This window comes from Mustela nivalis (genome assembly GCF_964662115.1).
Source record: "Mustela nivalis genome assembly, chromosome: 6".
Taxonomy (NCBI): Eukaryota; Metazoa; Chordata; class Mammalia; order Carnivora; family Mustelidae; genus Mustela; species Mustela nivalis.
This window is the reverse complement of record NC_139025.1, coordinates 48,781,156-48,801,950: the sequence shown is the minus strand read 5'-3', so window position 1 is coordinate 48,801,950 and position 20,795 is coordinate 48,781,156. Positions and strand designations below refer to the sequence as shown.

General features: G+C 37.5%; 1 protein-coding gene across 1 annotated transcript in view; it reads right to left on the bottom strand.

Annotated features, from left to right (window-relative positions):
- The window catches only part of NEMF (nuclear export mediator factor), a 58,999-nt gene extending 42,398 nt beyond the window's left edge, over positions 1–16,601 (bottom strand). Inside the window, exons 1-7 of the mRNA XM_082735207.1 lie at positions 16,228–16,601; positions 15,326–15,394; positions 15,081–15,183; positions 12,115–12,240; positions 3,867–4,015; positions 2,800–2,867; positions 1,761–1,847 (exon numbers count right to left, since the gene is read on the bottom strand). Coding sequence (XP_082591333.1) covers positions 1,761–1,847; positions 2,800–2,867; positions 3,867–4,015; positions 12,115–12,240; positions 15,081–15,183; positions 15,326–15,394; positions 16,228–16,286 — 661 coding nt within the window. The 5' untranslated portion in view covers positions 16,287–16,601. The remainder of the gene's footprint in view (positions 1–1,760; positions 1,848–2,799; positions 2,868–3,866; positions 4,016–12,114; positions 12,241–15,080; positions 15,184–15,325; positions 15,395–16,227) is intronic.
- Between the last annotated feature and the right edge of the window lie 4,194 nt (positions 16,602–20,795).

Genomic DNA, 20,795 nt, shown 5'->3' with positions numbered 1-20,795 from the left:
AATTCTTTATTTTGTATTTCTTCAAAAACTGTTAGATTCTTAATATATTTTAATGAATGAAATGGTAATTCTCCGTAACTACTACTATTATTATAATTTTATATTATAATTTATTATTTTATATTATTATATATTATATTATAACTATACTATTATTTTCCAGAGTTTTCCACAACACTTCACATGCTTTTATTCCACAAGAATATCAGATTTGAAACAAAACACTACAATTGCAAAAACAATACCACCTGTTGGCATTTTGATCAGGATTGTACTGAATTCACATTTTAAATACTAAAGCATTCACTAAAACATTTAACTTATATTTTTTTTAAAATTTTATTTATTATAGAGAGAAAGCATGAGAAGGGAGGAGGTCAGAGGGAGAAGCAGACTCCCTGCTGAGCAGGAAGCCCGATGTGGGACTCTATCCTGAGACCGTGACCTGAGCTGAAGGCAGACACTTAACTGAATGAGTTGCCCAGGCAGCCTTAACTTGTAATTTTAAACATAAAAACATTTACAGTAAAAATTACTATCCCGGGTCGCCTGGGTGGCTCAGTGGGTTAAAGCCTCTGCCTTCAGCTCAGGTCATAATCTCAGGGTCCTGGGATCAAACTCTGCATCAGGCTCTCTGCTCAGCAGGGAGCCTGCTTTCCATCTCTCTCTCTCTCTTTGCTTGCCTCTCTGCCTACTTGTGATCTCTCTCTCTGTGTCAAATAAATAAATAAAATCTTAAAAAAAAAAAAAGAATCTTAAAAAAAAAATACTATCCCTAAACCTTAAGTTATATATACATAATCCCAAAATATAAACATGAAGAAGGGCTTTTTAAAAATTTTACATCAGAATCTGCAGATAAATTTGTCTAAGACCAAGTCTTTCATTTCCCTTGTATTTCCTCTAATTTTTACTATCCTAATCTGGCAATTTAGTTAGGTTCCCTTAAGTAATTACAAAAGCCTAATTCATCATATAGCTACATTACAGTTCTTTCAGAATTAAAATGCATGCATAATGCTATTTCTAAAAGCACTCTAACTTCCTAGTCAGAAGGTGAATAATTCAACTCCTTCAAGCCTGTACCAGAGACTATTGTTTGATAACCACTTCAAATATTTAGGTAGAGGAAGAGAAACTATTCTAAATTTGAAAGGTAATAAGGTAGAGACTGTACTGTGAGTTACTAGGGATAAAGTACCACATTAGGGTGGCACCTGGGTGGCTCAGTCTATTAATCAACTGCCTTCAGCTCAGGTAATGATCCCAGGGCCCTGGGATCAAGCCTGCTCAGTGAGGAGTCTGCTTCTCCCTCTCCCTCTGTACCCGTCACCCCCAGCTTGTGTTCTCTCACTCTGTCCAAATAAATAAAATTTTTAAGAAGGATAAAAGTGGGGCACCTGGGTGGCTCAGTCAGTTAACAATCTGCCCTTGGCTCATGTCATGATCCCAGGATCCTGGGATTGAGCCCCACATTGGGCTACCTGTTCAGTGGGAAGCCTACTTCTTCCTCTGCCCCTCCTCCTGCTTGTGCTTTCTCCTTCTCTCAAATAAATAAATAAAATCTCAAAAAGAAAAAAAATAACAAGATAAAAGTGCCACATCAGTGTAAGAAGCTGAGAATACTATACTGATAGAACATTCACAGGTCAAATGTTTTTAAGTTTATAACTACCTGCTCACTTTTATTATTTTCTCAGAATTTTCATAGTTTTAAAAAAGGAAATAAATGAAAATGGACTTGTAGCATGCAGGGATACCTTTGCTTTCAAATTTTTCATCCACTTTGACATTGCCAGAGAATCCATTTTCTATAAGACAGTGTTCAATGAGAGCTGGTCCATAGGCTGTAAAAGCAGAGGGTATCATTTTTAGTATTTTCCTATAAAATTTAAAATTCAAAATATAATTCAAAATTTTTATCCCAATATAAATATCTACTCAATAATAGTGGGCAGTGAAAATAACAATTTACTTATTTTGCTTTTTAAGATTTTTTTTTTTAAGTTTACTTACTTTGAATGTTATTAGAAATAACAATTCAAGGGGCACCTGGGTAGCTCAGTGGGCTAAAGCCTCTGCTTTTGGCTCAGGTCATGATCCCAGGGTCCTGGGATGGAGCCCTCCATCAGGTTCCCCTCCCCTCTCTCTGCCTGCCTCTCTGCCTACTTGTGATCTCTGTCTGTCAAATAAATAAAATCTTAAAAAAAAAAAAAAAAAGAAAGAAAGAAAGAAAGAAAGAAAGAAATGCATAATGCTATTTCTAAAAGCACTCTAACTTCCTAGTCAGAAGGTGAATAATTCAACTCCTTCAAGCCTGTACCAGAGACTATTGTTTGATAACCACTTCAAATATTTAGGTAGAGGAAGAGAAATTATTCTAAAGTTGAAAGGTAATAACAATTCAGGTACTTAAAAAATTTGAGACTAAGACAATTATAGAAGTCAGTGCCCAAGTTACAGAAATTTAATGAAATTGAGCCACATATTAAGGACATAAATCAGGAATGAAAAGATAGTTTTAATATCCAAAAACTGACTAATGTTAATAAACTAAATTAATAAAAAATCCCAACTTGCAAATTTTATGTGTGCTATACTAACTGTTGGAAAGCTGCAGAGATAACTTTTTAATGACTTCTAATTTCTTAAGGGAATCCTGAAAACTACATTCTCATGCAAACATTTCACTGCTCTAATAATACATTATATGTTAATAAAAAAAATAATAAAAAAATAAAAATAAATAAATAAATAAAGGGGGGGACTCATTTCACTGCTCTATTTAGGATTACTCACGAAGTAATGGGTTAAGAACTCTCTTCAGTAGTTCACCCTTAGGTGCACTGGCTATTATTTCAGTCAATCTGTGAAAACAAAATTGACATGCCTCTTACTACTTTGTATTTAACAAACAGCAATATTCATATTCATAAAACTTTCATATACATCAAATTGCCTGATCATCAGAGTACTTAAGTACAAGAGGAATTAGTTCACTTTGTAGGTAAGAAAATGAATTGTAAAAGTAATTTATCCAAGGGTAGTAGGTTCCTGAGCAGCAGACTGGGATGTGAAACCAAATTTTCTAAGAAAAATCAATACTTTCTCAACTAAGTCATATTGCTTACTGCCAGTGTGTTCATACATGACAGGTAAGTGATGTTTTCAAATAACAGGTAAATGTTTGTAGAACCTGGTGATACATCTTAATACCTGGAATGGCTTTACCTAATTATGCACTTGGTGAGAACTCTTACCGATGCTGTGGGTCACTCTAGTCCCCAGATCAGCAGCATCAGCATAACCTAAGAACTTGTTAGAAATGTAAATTCCTGGGCCTATCTCAGATCCATTGATTCAAACATCAAAAGCAGGGGCAGCAATTATGTTTTATTAAGCCCTCCAGGTGAAACGTGATGCATGTTATACTTTCAGAAGCTCTTCTATAGCTATTAGCCAGCAAAAGCTTTCAGCCAGAAGAGTACAATTAAAAGCTTTCAGCCAGAAGAGTACAATTAAAATCAGCACCTTATCCTACAGTACTCCCTTTTCTTAGCTAAACCATTTCCATTTGCACTCTGCCCAAGACAGACATCTGTCTTCTCACAGAATAGCTAATAAGTCCCCTCACTTTACCAAGAAATCAAAAACACCAGACTTAGATAAAAAAGACTTACATTTGCTACCTACAGATGAAGCTTAATTGCTTATATGCATTTATGTAGTTCAAGCAATCCAAATGTACTTATTGTATGCAAGTAAACAAAATATTTTTTCTGATGTGAGAGTTCATTCATATTCTGACCTATGACCTATTTTACCTTCTAATACATTATGAAATGAGCTTAAATATAACATGTTACCTTTCCAAGGTAAGCAAAGGCTCAGCAGCTCTAGCATGATCAACTGGATAGCGTTCACGAACAGCAAATTTAACATCATCTGACTCATCAGTTCGAAATCTCAGGATATTCAAAATTAGGTACTCATAATCTGTAAGAACAATGTTTCCCTGTAATAGAATAAAATATAATTTACTGCTTTTCCCAAATCATTCTTAAAACTTCGTAAAAAGAGAGTAAAAAGGGCGCCTGGGTGGCTCAGTTGGTTAAGCATCTGCCTTCAGCTCAGGTCATGATCCCAGCGTCCTGGGATCCAGCCCCACATCAGGCTCCTGGCTCAGCAGGGAGTCTGCTTCTCCCTCTCCCTCTGCATTTCCCCTTGTTGATGCTCGTGCGCTTCTCTCTCTCTCTGTATCTTTCTGTCTCAAATAAGTAAATAAAATCCTTTTAAAAAAAAAAAGCGAGAAAAAAATGCAGTCTCTTAAAAATTTAAAGCTATACAAGTGAAGTTACAAACAAAAAACATTTAAGTCACATCTAAACATTGCTCTTTTACATTTGCACAGCACAGACTGTGAAGTAAGATGAGCAAATAAAGTACCCCAAGTTTGAAACATAATGAAGGAATGCACAGCAACTTTAAACTCATTGTCTGGTGGTTCTAACAGAAGTCACTAATAGAAGCACAACAGAGTTACTCCCAATTTTTGAAATTGGCTTTCTTATAAAAGACCTACATTAGTATCTGTTTTCACTAACCAAAAGAAATCCGAAAAGGATTTTCACTTTTATGAAAAAAAGGCAAAAAAACAAACAAAAAAGCACTCAGTGTGTTTTGCAGTGATCTGTTACAGAATCAGCACATATCGCAAGCAGTAAAAGGTGATACCACTGATTCCACAGAATTACTCTTAGCATCTCCGCATCAAGCAATTATAGCTTTGAACTATCTGTGCTTTATGTCTACTTATTTTGTGCAAGTATTAGTAAGACACAATTTAACATATCAGAAGAGCCTGGGGTGCCTAGGTGGCTCAGTCAGTTAAGTGTCTGCCTTCGGCTCAGATCATGATCGCAGGGTCCTGGGATTGAGCCCCACATCAGGGAGCCTGTTTCTCCCTCCCTCCCAGCTCATGCTCTCTCTCGCTACTTCTCTCTCAAATAAATAAATAAAATCATTTAAAAAAATTTTCTTAACAAACCATAGGAGACTCTTAATCTCATAAAACAAACTGAGGATTGCTGGGGGGTGGGGGAATAGGGTGGCTGCGTTATGGACATTAGGGAGGGAACGTGCTATGGTGAGTGCTGTGAAATGTGTAAGACTGACAATGCACAGACCTGAATACATTACATTACATTACATTATTTTTATTAACATATAATACATTATATGTTAATAAAAATAATTTTAGAAATTGTCTTAAGAAAAAAAGAAAAGCCTAAGAGAAGTTATTTTTTGGGTCTGGGAATGCTCAAAAATTTTTCCATGTAAATTGACGGCAACTGTGTCTTTGCTTTACACTATTTCAGCTTAGAAAAGGTTTCACAAGAATGTCTCTACTTTTGGACAGTAGGGGAAACCTGTGGTTGATTAACACCTCGATGACCACCAGTTGAACTAACTGCTGCCCTTGTGAGGCAGGTCTACAAATACCGTATCTTACTCAGAACAATTCAGAACAGGTATTTCAGAGCTAAGTGAAGAGATATTTTTCTTTTGATAGCAATAGTTATGTGGCAAAATGACTAAAGATAGTTATACCCTTTATCCAAGTAATTCCACACTTATAATGTAGCCTAATGTAATAATAACTCAATAAAACCAAAAGCTACATGATTAAAGATATTTATTGAAGTTTATTTACAACGGAAAAAACTAGCAATGGCCTAAAGGTAAAAATTAGGGAAATTGCTGAATTATGATATATCAACATAACAAACTATTTAAAAGCTGTTAACTTATGAAAACTTTGTCTTGAAAAAGTAGGGGAATGTTTATAATCTAGATTAAGTAAAAAATAACAAGACAAAAAAACAAAAAAACCTCTGTATCCTAGGAAGTGTAAAGCAAATACATGGGAAAATGAAAATATTAAAAGATTAAAAAGACTTTTTAAAATTTAATATTGTTACATAATCTTTTCAATAAAAAAATGGGGAAACTTTTTTTTTTGAAGATTTTATTTATCTCACAGACAGAGATGACAAGTAGCAGAGAGGAAGGCAGAGAGAAGGGGGAAGCAGGCTCCCCGCTGAGCAGAAAGCCCAATGTGGGGCTCAATCCCAGGACCCTGGGATCATGACCTGAGCTGAAGGCAGAGGTTTATTAACCCACTGAGCCACCCAGTGGCTCAGTTTTTTAAAGAAGTTAAGGCTCAGTTTAAAAAAAACAAAACAAAAAAAACCTTTTTTTTTTTTTTTAAAGATTTTATTTATTTGAGAGAGAGAGTGCAGGTGAGGGATAGGTAGAGAGAATCTGAAGCGGACTCTGCACAAAGCACAGAGCCAGACACGGAGCTCAATCCCACAACCTCAAAAACATGACCCCAGCCTAAACCAAGACTCAAGTGCTTAACCAACTCAGCCACCCAGGCGAAGAAGGGAGAAACTTAATGAAAATAAAACTGCCCAAAGAATACAGCCTTCTAAATTTATTACAGGCAGCAAAGACACGGGTTGTCATAGAGTTAAAATACCTGGGGCGCCTGGGTGTCTCAGTCATTAAGTGTCTGCCTTCAGCTCAGGTCATGATCCCAGAGTCCTGGGATCAAGCCTCGCATCAGGCTCCCTGCTCAGCTTCTCCCACTTCCTCTGCTTCTGTTCCCTTTTTCCCTGTGCCTCTGTCAAATAAATAAATAAAATCTTAAAAAAAAAAAAAATACAAAGAAGCATCCATGTAGGGAATCACAAATGCTTTAGCAACTAATTTGAAGTTGGTCAGAGAAGATAGTAAGAATAGCCCGAGTCTCATGTTGGGGAAGACAGGCTGCAAGATTAGTGGCGTCAACAGATGGGACCACCATTAACCTTGATTACCCAGAAGTTACTAGGTGTTGAAAGAGTAATACCTACTCCTGAAAGTTCTGACTTCAAAGCATTCATGCATTTAACTTAACATAAAAGTTAACTGAAGAAGGAAAAGTTGGGAGCTTGGAAAATGGCCATACAGTGTCTGGTTCAGAAATATACAACTTGAAAAACCAGCCCGGCCATAAAGCCTGCCACAGAGAAGGTACTTAATAAATGTTTGTTGAATCAAAATGTGCAGTTATCAAGACCATCTGACAGATCCCAAGGCAGTTACTTCCCTGGAAGTGTTTTTTTCCTTAAATCAAGGTTTCCCAAAACTCTTCTGTAAGATGGTTCCCCCACCTCTAAAAAAATTCTGTGATCAAATTAGTTGGAAATTCTAAGTTAACAAATCCTTCTCTAGGGGATATACACATCACATTATTATATTAAAGGCACTGGTAAGTCCTAGAGTTAAAAAAATTTTATCTTACTTTATTATCAAAGGTCCTCAAATTTTAATGGCTAGGGGATCCATATTTCTAGGTACACTTATTAGCTATGGAAGATGGTATCTAAGAAACATACTTTGGGAAATGCTGTGCTTGACTCTGATAAACTACTTTCTGATCTTAACTTACTTTCTCCAGAGTCTTTCTTACTGAAACTTTGTTATAAATTAATAAGCTGACTTTCTTAAATGAATCTGAGTAGTAATCACCTCTTTACCCAAGGTCTGATCAACTCTAGATAAACCATGCATCAAAACTCCAGACATGAAGGTTGGGAGATCAAACCTTGGTTTGAGGAAAGAGCAATCTTCAAGATTTACTGTAACCACCAACCAACCTACCTCTCTTAGATACCACAGTGACTACTGAAAATTCCCAAGCACATACTCCCATGTACAAAATCCTTATTTTCTATTTCCAACTCATAAATAACTGGGCCTCAGAAACCTAGCAGTATGCATGCCAATCACTCAAACCCTTCAAAATATAAAGGCCCTAAATGCAATGGGGTATTCGGGATTGAGTCCCAGAATAAAAAAAAAGACATGTACTAGAAAAACTGGTAAAATCTGAAAAGAATATACAGTTTAATTAACAGTAATGCATCAATGTTAATTTCTTGGTTTTGACACATGGACTATGATTACGTAAGATGTTAATGTTAAGAAAAACTGCATGAAGGGCATATGATAACTTTCTGTATTACCTTTTCAACTTTTCTATAAATCTAAAATTATTACAAAATAAAAAGCTTGTTTAGACTTTTTAAAATTACAGTAAAGATTACACAAAGTTATTGTATAGAAAGAATTTTTATGCATCATTAAGGTCTAAATTAAATTGAAAAAGAAAAGGGGCGCCTGGGTGGCTCAGTCAGTTAAGTGTCTGACTCTTGACTCCAGCTCAGGTCTTGATCTCAGGGTCATGAGATCAGCCCTGTGTCTGGCTCTGCTCAGCAGGGGGTCTGCTTGGGATTCTGTCTCCCTTGTCCCACCCCACCATCACCTCAACTCCTGCCCACATGTTCATTCTCTCTCTCTCAAATAAATAAATCTTAAACAAACAAACAAACAAACAAACTGAAAAAGAAAAAAAAAAACCTGCAAAGACCCATACCTGGTATATGACTGGTCACCTAGAGAGACCGAAGCCGAAGCATGCCTGCCATTAGTTACATTCTAGAGATTTTCCCCCACCAAATGAAAAAAAAAATTTTTTGTGGTGGTGGGGAGAGGGAAAGAGATCATATATAGGAGACCAAACACAACAGTGGTTACCCTGGGATGAGGAAATGGTCTGGGCTAGGAATGATAAGACCCTCCACTTTAATTCTATGTACTTCTCTATATTCTGGAAAATGTTTTCATATCCTACTTGTAAGAACATGTTTAATTTAAATGGTAGACTAGGTTAATTCCAACCACTGTTCTACTGAGAAATAGAAAAGCTGGACAAAGTACACAAAGCCTGTGTTTTAAAAAATAAAAAATGAGGGGTTCCTGGGTGGCTCAGTCGCTAAGCGGCTGCCTTCAGCTCAGGGCATGATCCCAGGGTCCTGGAATCGAGCCCCCGCATCGGGCTCCCATCTCCACAGAAAGCCTGCCTTTCCCTCTCTCACTCCTTCTGCTTGTGTTCCCTCTCTCGCTATGTCTCTCTCTGTCAAATAAATAAATAAAATCTTTTAAAAAAAGAAGAAGAAATAAAAAATGCAACCAAGACAGTATACATTTACAGGACCAAATCCTAGGGGAAGGAAACTGAGAAAGGTTAAGTCCCACTCTTGGGGCAAATTTTCCCCTAGGATCATTTGTCTAACTGTTAAGAAGTCGCTGATAGGCTGAGAAGCTGAGCATAAATTCTGAAAAAAATTACAGGACAACTAAGGGGAATAAAAACTGGAGTTCAGAGTCCAGGTGAAAGATGAGTTGGGGAGGGAGAGATACCCTGTAAATCTAACTCTGAATAGTGAGTCATAAAGGCTGCATCTCAGGTCTCAGGGGAAGAGATGAATCGGAAATATACCAGCTTCTCCAGGCCCAGCTTCTAATCAATTCAATTCTTAACTGGAGTGAGGTAATCTGGTATTATTTGTGTCTTTAGCTACTTGTAAAAAGCAATTATCTTCTTTAGAGGAAGAGAACATCATTCCAGATCTCACAATGTAACTATTGTTTCTCCTACTCAATGCTTGCAACACAATACAATAACCAGACATGTGAGGAGACAACACAATGTAATTAAAATAAAAAGAAACAACAGAAACTAAAAACAGACACACAAAGCAATTCTAAATGATTCTTGTCCAATAGCAATAAAATTAGTGATGGAAAAAAACAGGTCAAAGAAAATATGGCTGAATTTCCCAAAACTGATGAAAAACATCAACTCATTTCTAGAAGTGCTATGAATCCCCAAAAGATAATTTCAAATAAAAACTCAACTAGGCACACTACAGCAAAACTGAAAACTGAACACGAAGAGAAAAAATTTTAAAGCACCAGGTAAAAAGCCTAGGTTACCTTCAAAAGAACTGACACTGATTTCATTAGGAACAATGATGACAGACAATGAACTATTAGACAGATAGACAATGAACTATTTTTATAACTGCAAAAAGAGTATTTAATTAACAATTGAACCAACTAGATGGTAAAACTGGTTGTAAGAGAAATGAAATAAGTGAAATATTTAGAGTAACTAAGAGAATGATTGTATAAGATTGCCAATTCAAGGCAGTAAGATAGACCAACCTTTGGGGATATCTTTTCTCTGGACAGATACAATTTGAATCTCTACTGGATGCAATTATTTTCATTGCTATGATGCAAGAAATATTTGTACTGCTATGAGTTTTCTACAAGTTAAAATCTACCTTTATAGAATCATTTAAAAAAAAAAAAACCTAACCAATAGTAAATACCAAATTAAAGCTACACATCCTTAAGGAAAAAGATAATGCCCAGGAATGCCTACTAGACAGCACTCAGTAGGACACTAAAATTACATTTTGTCCTTTTTGTCTCTTTTCAAAGAGACAAATGGATACTTTTTTTTTTTTTTTACAGTCCCCTCTCATGATCATAACATCCAAAATTACTGATGACAAATAAACACACACATAAGCTACTCTCATTGCATCTTGGCCTGATTTATTTATATAGGTACAGCAAGAAATGTTAATTAACATATACAAATCTCCTTACAGTCAGCAAATCTAGAGCCACAAGGTAAGCAGCAGTCACTAAAGCCATAATAATTATTGCTGCCTGGAGAATTGATAAAAAATTTGGGATTTTATTTTCAAAAGTTTGTTATCCCAGAGATTTAAAAGTTAGTACTTGGTTATAACTCAAAGCTTATGAAACCAAACCAAAACAGAAAAACAAAGAAACAAAAAAACCTCCACTACTCACTATGTCTGTGATATACCTATAAACATAGGTAAATTTCTCTTTAAAGTTACTCAAACCTACACGGATGTGATCTTCCTCACAATAAATAAGCTAAGACCTTACGTGCCACCGAAAAGGTACAAAACCAGTTTCTCAGGAGAGCTTTGTGGACACTACTATTCCATATAAAATATAACCCCAATGAGAGCAAATTACCATATAAGGAATAGATCACTTCAATTTGTAGAAGTATGAACTACTAAAGATCAAGAGAAAGACATAGGGCTTTATCATATACTACAGTAAGACAGTCATCACAAAAATAACACTAACAACATTCTGGAAAAAAAAAATTAACCACAATTAGGTTCTCTCCAACTTATTTAGTCCTGTGTGATTAATTCTGATCATCCTAGATCACAGGTTGGCACTCTATTTTCATAAAAGCATCTGCTTCTAGATTAAATTAAGTCTCACAAATTCTAATTTGGTTCCCTAATATATTTTGGCATTTGTCTAAGCAATACTGGCTTGGATGATGTGAGTCAATATATTTTATAAGAGCAGGGGGTCAAGATACCAAAAAAGCTAACTCTGTAAAAGGCAAAATAGTAAACATTTTAGCATTTGTGGCTACATATGGTCTCAATTGCATCTTCTTTTCTTTTTTTTTAAGAGCCCTTTTAAAACATAAAAGCCATTCTTAAGCTCACGAGCTTTATAAAAAGGAGACACAGGCAGTTTAACAACTCCTGTTTAAGAGTATCTGGTATGTCCTCTCAAGCAAGGTTCTGAAACTGACCTCGTTGTCGAAGGCCCAATATAATGACAAAATTATAGAGACAGAACAGATTGGTAGTTGTCAGGAAGTAGGGATGGTGGGAGGAAGTAGGGTGGGTGGATATTACCATAAAGTGGTATCACCAAGATCTCTGTGGTAATGAAAAATTCTGTATCTTGACTACAGTGGTGGTTACATGGATCTACAAAGGTGGTAAATTACACAGAACTAGATGCACACTAGTCCTGATTTTGATACTGTATTCTAATTATGTAAAATGTAGCAACTGAGGGACACTGACATATCTTTGCAACTTCCTGTGAATCTACAGTCATTTCCAAACAAAGAAGTTTTTTAAAAAATTTTTAAAAGATGGTATCATACAAATTTTAATTGACCACTACCTGAGACCACATACAAAAATCAACTTCAGATGGGCTGCAGTTGCAGTTGCCTGTAAGGGAAGGGGCAGAAGATTCCCTGACTATGTCTTACAGTACAACAGCATTGCACAAATAAGTAACAATATAATGATCAAGTATCCTTGCTATCATTCCCCCAATTTAACTTACCCTATCATAGAGCTCAATGATTAAGTGATAAGCAGCTTCATCACTTCCAAATTGAAAGTCTACAATTCTATCCACACCAAGTTGTTTTGCACTGACCAAACGCCGACTCTTCAAATGTTTTCGACACTAGTGAAAAACAGAAGAAAAGTCATTTAAACAGAAGTCAATTTCTAATCGTTTGATACTGGTTTGTAAGTAAGTTTCCTCTTTTCATTACCGTCAGTAATAACATTTAAAAAGTAGTAAACAAAAGTTGCAGATGATAATCTAAGGAAAACACTTTATTTCAGACGACCCTACTAACTCTGAAACAGTATTTTATATTTTTAAGAAGACAATGACAGACCTACAGAGAAATTTATTTTGTTTATACCACTGTTAAATCCCTTTTTCTTACCCTGATATCCTCACTCAAAACTATAACCTTTTAAGCCTCTTTCTAGTCCCATCTTTTAAGTATCCCCAATTTCCTTTGTGTTCAAAATTAATTAGTGGTTTCCATTAATCTTCTACTTCAAATACAAATTCTGAACCATGAGCTTATTGGTATTCTATAAGTTAGTCCTCTGCATACAACCAATTACCGTCTATTCCCAAAAATCTATTAATCCAACCCAGACAGATTTTTTTCTGGTACCGTCTCCAAAGGTTTTGATCAATTTAGCTCAAATCCAAATGTATTAACTCCCATTCCTTATCAAATCCCATTCTTCCTATCCCTAAATCATGATGTTCTTTTCTTATTAGCAATTAAAATAAAATTAACATTTTTAAACCCAAACACAAATTACCTGGTAAGCACCTATTGCTTTAGATTTTATGTACCATCCTTTAGTACAAATGTTTAAGTATAATACAGACCAGAAATAAGACTACTCTGTAGTGCCCCCCAAAATTTTCCAATTGTTTCTAATTCTTGAATTAGAAAGACCCCTTAGTCAAGACCAGTAAGATAGAATGCTTTCAAGACTTAAATTCAAGACAAATTTTACAGAGATGTTAATATAAAGTCACCTTAAAAAAAAAAAATCAAAAGAAAGAAATATATAATCAATTTCAGAATGCCAACTCTTTGATAACCAAGACTTCTTCCCCAGACCTGATAGCTCAAATTGACTAAAATTCTCATTTTATGTACTAATATATTCAGGCAGATGTAATAAGACTTTTCAAACTTCTAACAATCTCGCCTTCCTATCTATATTCAATAGTTCTGACTTACAAGTGGTCTACAATGATTTTGATTTAAACAGTGACCTACATATAGGGCTATTTTTAAATCCCCAGGGGAAAATCACAATCCTTCCAGAGTCCCCCAGTAGTGTTTTTATTCAAGAAAAATAAAGTCAAAATGGAGATAAAAGGCATTCTTGAAAGGAACAGAAATCCACATCATGTAATGGAGAAAAGGGAAGATTATTTATCATGAGTATAGATGGGCATATGGTACATATGTAATGCTTATTTTATTTCCCTATTAGCAGCTTGATGAAAACAACTGTCGGTGCCACAAAGCATTAACTGGGATCCCCAAATATGAGAATGAGGAACAATCACTGTGATTTACCACAAACTGAGCATGTCTATGCCATACAACAGTAGCATTAGTTAAATTATTTGTAACGTGCTTAACACTGTCTCCTCCACCTAACTCATAAAATTCTAACTCTTTTTAGGGTATTTGGCTTCCTATTGGTATAGCCTAATTTGGGGATTTTCCCACAATTCCAGTATCATATAATCTTATCATCTGTTACATCATCTGTAAAACTAAAATAACTGTTCTTCATATCTACTGATATATTAAACAACTTAAAATATACATTATTCATTTACTTTGAAAAGTGCTATACAAATACCAAGTGCCATCATTAGGGATAATTCCCAAAAAACCATTTAGGGTTACTATTAAGTATATTAAACTTTTAAGTTTTGATAATTTTGTGACAGGCCTTGTGATTTGGGAAACACTTACCTAACTTGTAATCCAAAACAGATTCTAAGTTGCTGGGGATAAGATTCTTCTCTGTAAAGCCTCTAATGAAATAACACAATGCCAAAACAAATAAATTTCTGAAGGAAAGTGAGGAGGAGAGGAAGAAGGAAATTAATACATATGGAGCCCTAATATGTGTCAGGCATTGTGTTAGGTGCTTTACATGTTACTTCAATTAATCCTCACCAATAATCCCATGAGGGAGGTATTATCCACATTTTACATTTAAAGAAACTAAGTTTCAAGAGGTTAAGTACCTTTTCTGGGTTATAAAATTATTTAGCGGCAAAATCATTAACTCTAAGTTAGGTATATTTGATTCTAATGTTCCTCCTCTGTACCACATAATCTTTCAGTTATGTCAACAAATGGATAGATAACTCGTCCACAAATGCAGAATCTCAATTTTAATAAAAAACAAAAGCAAAGAGAAAAGTGAAAAGTAAAAAGATATGATTGGTAACATACTAATGTCATTGAGTATTCCAACAAAATACAGATTGGTAGCTCAAAAGTGAGCCACAGAAAACTAGGAAAGGGGAGGTAAGGCGTATCATAGAAAGACAAGAATTACAGGATATAGATAGGATATAAGTTCATAAATTAGGGAATCACATAAAGGTGAAAAACTGATGAAAAGGAGGCTTTAGAAAAGTTAACACTGGTCTGACACAACTGTTTTCATAGCAAGAAGTAGACTGTAATTAAGGGACTTTAAAGGAATGTTATGAAAGCTCAAATTAGAATAGTGACTGTGGGAACAGAAAGATTTGGACCAGAATGCGTGGGAAGAGTAACAGGAAAAAGTCAATAAATAGCTACTTTGTTTATCCCAGTATCTATCAACTATTCTACTTTATCTCTACTTTATTCACAATAGTAAAGGAAAGTCAAACGTTTTAAAACTTAAATCGTTAGTGACCAATCTCAGGGCCTTATAATTTAGCTTCAAGTATAACGTAAAGTTTACCTTCATGGCAAAACTAGATGGCATCATATTCTTAGGCCACTCAAATTCTGTTGTGTGAATTCGTATGCCAGATTCAAGTAAAAGTGTAGCTTTGAAGTCTGGTCTGTAGAAAAAAAAAGTTAAATTTTTCTTTAGGGCATTTGTCAATATTAACTCAGTAAAAAAGACTAAAAATGCAAGTTAAAAAAGTTAATAATCTCATATTTAATTACCAAAGATAAAACAAGCCTGTAAAATGCTCTTACTTTTGAAGACGAATAAGATAGGTCTTATTATCCACATCATAAACATTGTTTACTCTCATTCCTATTAAGCTGCAAAGAGAAAGAAACATGTAACAACATTTGAAATATAGAACTTCACAGAAATTAAAGGGGCAGGCAGAAGCAGAGCCTTGGAAAGAGGGGATCTTCAACTCTAAGGATATGGAGTCAACCATGGAGCAGAGTCTAAAAGTCCCAGGCATTCGGCCCAAAACTTAACCGTAACTTTTTATGAACAAAAGTGGTATGCCAGCCCCAAGAAAACCAGGCAATGCCCTGCGTCCTTGAAATGACCCAATATTTTAAAGGAAATATAGTACAATCTAATCCACTTTATTACAAAAGAAAAAAAAAAAAGGGTAAATGAAACCCTGGAAAAAATGACAAAACTCACACAGCTGAATAGAAACCAGACTAGAATCTGTTACTTGCAGCTAGGACGCCGACATTCCCTCTCTTAGGAGTAAGGAGGAGCATCTCATCAGGCCTCCATTCTGGAAACCCCTGGGGCAAAAGACTCCTGGGGCATTCTGGCTTTCACCCGGTGACTCTCGTTTTACTTAATGTTTGCTGCCAGACCGGGGCAACTGAGGCCAACAAGGCGAGAGCTCGGCGAGGGCCCCGCCAAAGCCTGACACAAGACCTGGTGAGACAAGCAACCCGTGAGAGTGGGGTGTGGGGCATGCGGATGCTGAGGTGCCCCCGGTGCCCTGAAGGCCACGGGAAAGATGTCACGCGCTCGCCCACCCAGGCCTAGCCAAGTCCGCAGAAGTCAGCACTAAAGGATTAAGGGGAAACATCAGACTGGTCTTTCTTCCACGTTGGAGCACTGGCCTTTGCCTTCTGCATTCCTCGCACTAGCATGGTCACCTATCGCCCAGTACCTGGCATTCAGCTCCGCGAGTACCGCGCGGAGGTCTATGGTGCTAAAGCGAGTCTTCATGGCGAGGTCTGAGGGTCGCTACCGCAGTTTTCTCCACTGACTGCCTGACTCAACGCCGCTACTCTTGTGCGCAGGCGCACTTGGCCGAAATCTACGGCCGCGCAGAAGACCCACAATTCCTTGAAGCGAAGGTGTTTGCGTCACTCCTCCGAAGATTTGGGTTATCGAATCGCCGTCAGCTGGCTTTTTGTTATACCGAAACAATTCGAAATAAATCCAAACTATTCTCTTGAAACTGCACTTCTTCCTAGAAAGCTGACGGACTAGTCCGGCTATCTTTCTCCCTTCTGTCTCGGGACTCAAGCGAGTCTCCCTAGTGACCCCTGCTGGTGGCAGATATTTATGAGAGCGTACTGGGAAGATTTCCCCTAAATGGGCAGTAGGGTTCGGTATGTCGGAGCCACAGCCCCTTTCCATTCGGTTACTTGGACCAGTAGAATTTTGAAATGTAACGAAGCGGAACTGTTTCATTTGCCTTACAATTACCCTCAATGATAAAGGTGAAGCAACGTTCAAAAAGGAGTTCCTGTTTTGATGGGCTCTGCTCTCTGGAGTATTTTGAGATGAATTGTGGGGTTCTCATTTAACCTAGGTCTTGGCATCCCCTTGCCTCCTCCTAGTATCTGGTATGCAATACTAACTCCATACACGCTAGGCAACCTGAGTATTCAGGTATTTCGCTAGATAATAAAAAAAAGTAAGACAGAATAAGAGATCACCCCGCTATAGGGGATTCACAGGGTAGTAGGAAAACGTAAGAAAATTTAAGAAACCACTGTTCGCTGTGCTCGGTAGATACATGAGAAAAAAGGATATTTTAAGGTGAGAACTCAAAAGAGACGGGGTCTCGCTATGTTGCCCAGGCTGGAGTGCAGTGGCTATTCACAGGCGCGATCCCACTACTGATCAGCACGGGAGTTTTGACCTGCTCCGTTTCCGACCTGGGCCGGTTCACCCCTCCTTAGGCAACCTGGTGGTCCCCCGCTCCCGGGAGGTCACCATATTGATGCCGAACTTAGTGCGGACACCCGATCGGCATAGCGCACTACAGCCCAGAACTCCTGGGCTCAAGCGATTCTCCTGCCTCAGCCTCCCGAGTAGCTGGGACTACAGGCGCGCGCCACCGCGTCCGGCGAGGATCCTGGGCTTGGGAGGATTCTCCAGTCCGCCGGCGGCTGTCGTCAGAATTCCCACCAGCAGAAGGCGACTCTACCTTGAACGGACGCGCTTGCCATTTCGGAAGAGGGAATTGTACAGGTGCTAGCGGGGGGGGGGGGGGGGGGGGCTGCTATGGGACAAAGGGCACACAGCATTCATTACTGCATCGTAGGACACAATAAACCATGCAGAATAGCTCAAAATGTAAAATAAACCATTTGGAGAGTCAGAAAAGAGTGGGAGCCAAGTAGTCTGTGGTCCAAAGCGCAAATATGAGAGGTCCCGCTGTGCCTAAAAAATACGAAGATTATTACGTTGGCTCTGAAGCCATTCCCGAAAGATTGCTTAAGTATATTGCATCAAAGCACCCGAGTAAAACTCCACATTGAAAGGGACAACACTCGGATGTTTCTTCAAAACAAAATTTGAAGTATTTATAGCAAAACCCCCACCTTGGGGCACTGGACCAATAAGATAGAGCAGAACACTGATTTAAGCTATAGGGGTCCCTCTGCCTATCGAACAACTCAGACATTGCTTCCTCTGTCAAGGAAAGTGGACATCAGAAAGAAAATGTTAGAAAATCCCTAAGGGAAGAGGTAGATCAAGATAAGTGCAAAAATTACCAGAGAACGGCATCATTTACTGCTGAATTCTATTATTTCTAGTTTTTGGAGTAATTTCTCTATTTTGAGAAAATTCTGAGATAAGATTATTTGAGGACTTGTGGAAAAAATAAGAAGCAACCGGTGAGCAAATCATCTGATGTTCAAAGAGAAGATAAAAGTGACTATTTGAAACCATAGAGAGGTGCTATCAACGTTTGGAGCAGCCAAAAATTTAGAGAAAATTATTAATGGGTGACTTATGGGCATCTAGAATTATGATTCTCAAATTTTAGTGTGCATTCAGTAATTACTATAGACATAATTAAAGCAAATTCCTAGGCACTACACTACCAAGATGAAAGGGGCCTCCAACCTATACTTGAAAGTTGACTAATCTCTAGAAGATGAAGGGGTGATCAATAGGAACCAATGTAGTTTCATTCAAAATAAGATATCATTAATCTTACTTTCTACTACTCAACTCATGGAAATATTCTATATGTAGTCTTTGAGATTTTTTAAAAACAGGTAAATTTACATAACATAAAATAATATATAATTCATATACATTCAACAACATAAAATTCACATAACATAAAATTCACCTGAAAATTCATCTTAACCATTTTGAAGTATACATTTCAATAACTCTCAAAATGTTTACAATGTTATGCAACCATCTCCACTAGAGAGTGGAGATTTTAAAAAAAACATAAAATTGGGGTGCATTTGTCATTTAAGACCTTACTCACCTACCTTAGAAGTTTCCACTGGGGACAAACCTTTCACTACAACAGTGAGAAATAAATTTGTGAGGGAAGCCTCAGCATCCTTGAAGGGTTCTATGGTCAGATTTCTCTGTAGGTTAGAACTTACAATAGGAACTGCTGCCACTGAATTGGGAAGCCTAAATTCATTGAATGGTGAAGTGGCAGGGTCCAAATGACAGCACTCCATCACCAAAGGCAAACTGGGTGTCATTACCATAGTGGGCAGCAGAGTCAAAACAGCAATCCAGCAGTCTGACTCCTGGAGATGTGTGATGCTGGCTCTTGATCGTGGTGCTCCTAGAAGAAAAACATATGGGAAGCCTACTAAATTCTCATTTGATCTGTATAAGTAGAAGAGTTCTAGCTCAAATGGACCAAAATCTAACTTAAATCATAAAAACAAGAGTCATAGCCCTTCAATTTCCAGACTTGAGCCAGTTTATAGACCCAGAGCCCCTTGAATGAAAGGGAGACCAGGTCTCCTTGAGGAAGAACCCTAGTACACTTCCAAAAATTTCTACTGTTACTCTTTTTCCCAGTCTACCCCATAGGGAACGATGGGCCTATCTATCTATTTACTAAGGTAACTATACTTTGGGGGGGGGGGGGAGGAAATGGTCGGCAAATCATAAAAATTTTTAAAAATCCCTTATGGGGATTGCTGGACCCTAACTCTGACCTGACACTAATTCTAAGAAACTCTAAATGTCACTTTGGTGCGCCAGTCAAAGTAGGGGCTTATGGAGGTCAGGTGATAAATGAAGTTTTAGCTCAGATCTGCCTCACAGTGGTCCCAGGGCATCTCTAAACCCATTCTTTTTCTTTTTTTTTTTAAAGATTTTACCATTTATTTGAGAGAGAGAGAGAGAGAGAGAGACTAGGAGGAAGAGGAGGAGAGGGGGAAGGAGCAGGACAAGCAGACTCCATGAGCGCAGAGCCCCATGCTGGGCTCAGTCCTATGACCCCGGAGACCATGACCTGAGCTGAAATCAAAAGTCAGAAGCTTAACCAACTGAACCACCCAGATGCCCTCTAAACCCATCTTGTGGTTATTTCCCCAATACTGGAATATATGGTTGAAATAGACATACTTAGCAGCTTCTGAATCCCCACACAGATTCTCTGGCCTATGGAGTGAGGCTATTATGGTGGGAAAGGTCAAGCCACTAAAACTGCTTCTACCTAGGGAAATATTAAACAAAAGTTAATACCACATTCCTGGAAGGGTTGCAAAGAGCAGTGTCACCATGGGGCACCTGGGTGACTCAGTCAGTTGGGCAATGGACTCTTGTTTTCTACTCAGGTCATGGTCTTGTGGGTCGTGGGATTGCCCCTGCATTGGGCTCTGCATTGAGGGCAGAGGCTGCTTGAAGATTCTCTTCCTCTGTCCCTCCCATGGCCTGCTCTCTCTCCAAAATAAATATTTAAAACTTTTAAGAAAAATTAGTGCCACCATCAAGGACTTGAAAGATGAAGTGGTGGTAATTCCCACCATGTTCAGCTGAACTTGCCTATTTGGTCTCTGCAGAAGACAGATGGATCATGGAGAATGACGGTGGATTATTGTAAACTCAACCAAGTGGTTACTTCAGTTGGAGCCGCTATACCACACTTGGTTTTATTGCTTAAGCAAATCAACACACCCCCTCATATCTGATATGCAGCTATTGGTCTAGCAATGTCTTTTTCTCCATCTTTGTTAATAAAGACCACACAAAGCAGTTTTCTTTCAGCTGGAAAGGGCAGTAAGACACTTTCACAGTCCTATTTTAGGGGTATCAACTCTCTAACCCTATATCATAATTTAGGTCACAGGGATTTTGATTGCCTTTCTCTTCCATAAAATATTACATTGGTTCATTATATTGATGACATTGTGCTGACTAAACCTAACAAACTAGAAGTAGAAGCTACTGTAGACTTATTGGTAAAACATTTGTGTCAGAATGAGGAAATAAATCTGATGAAATTTC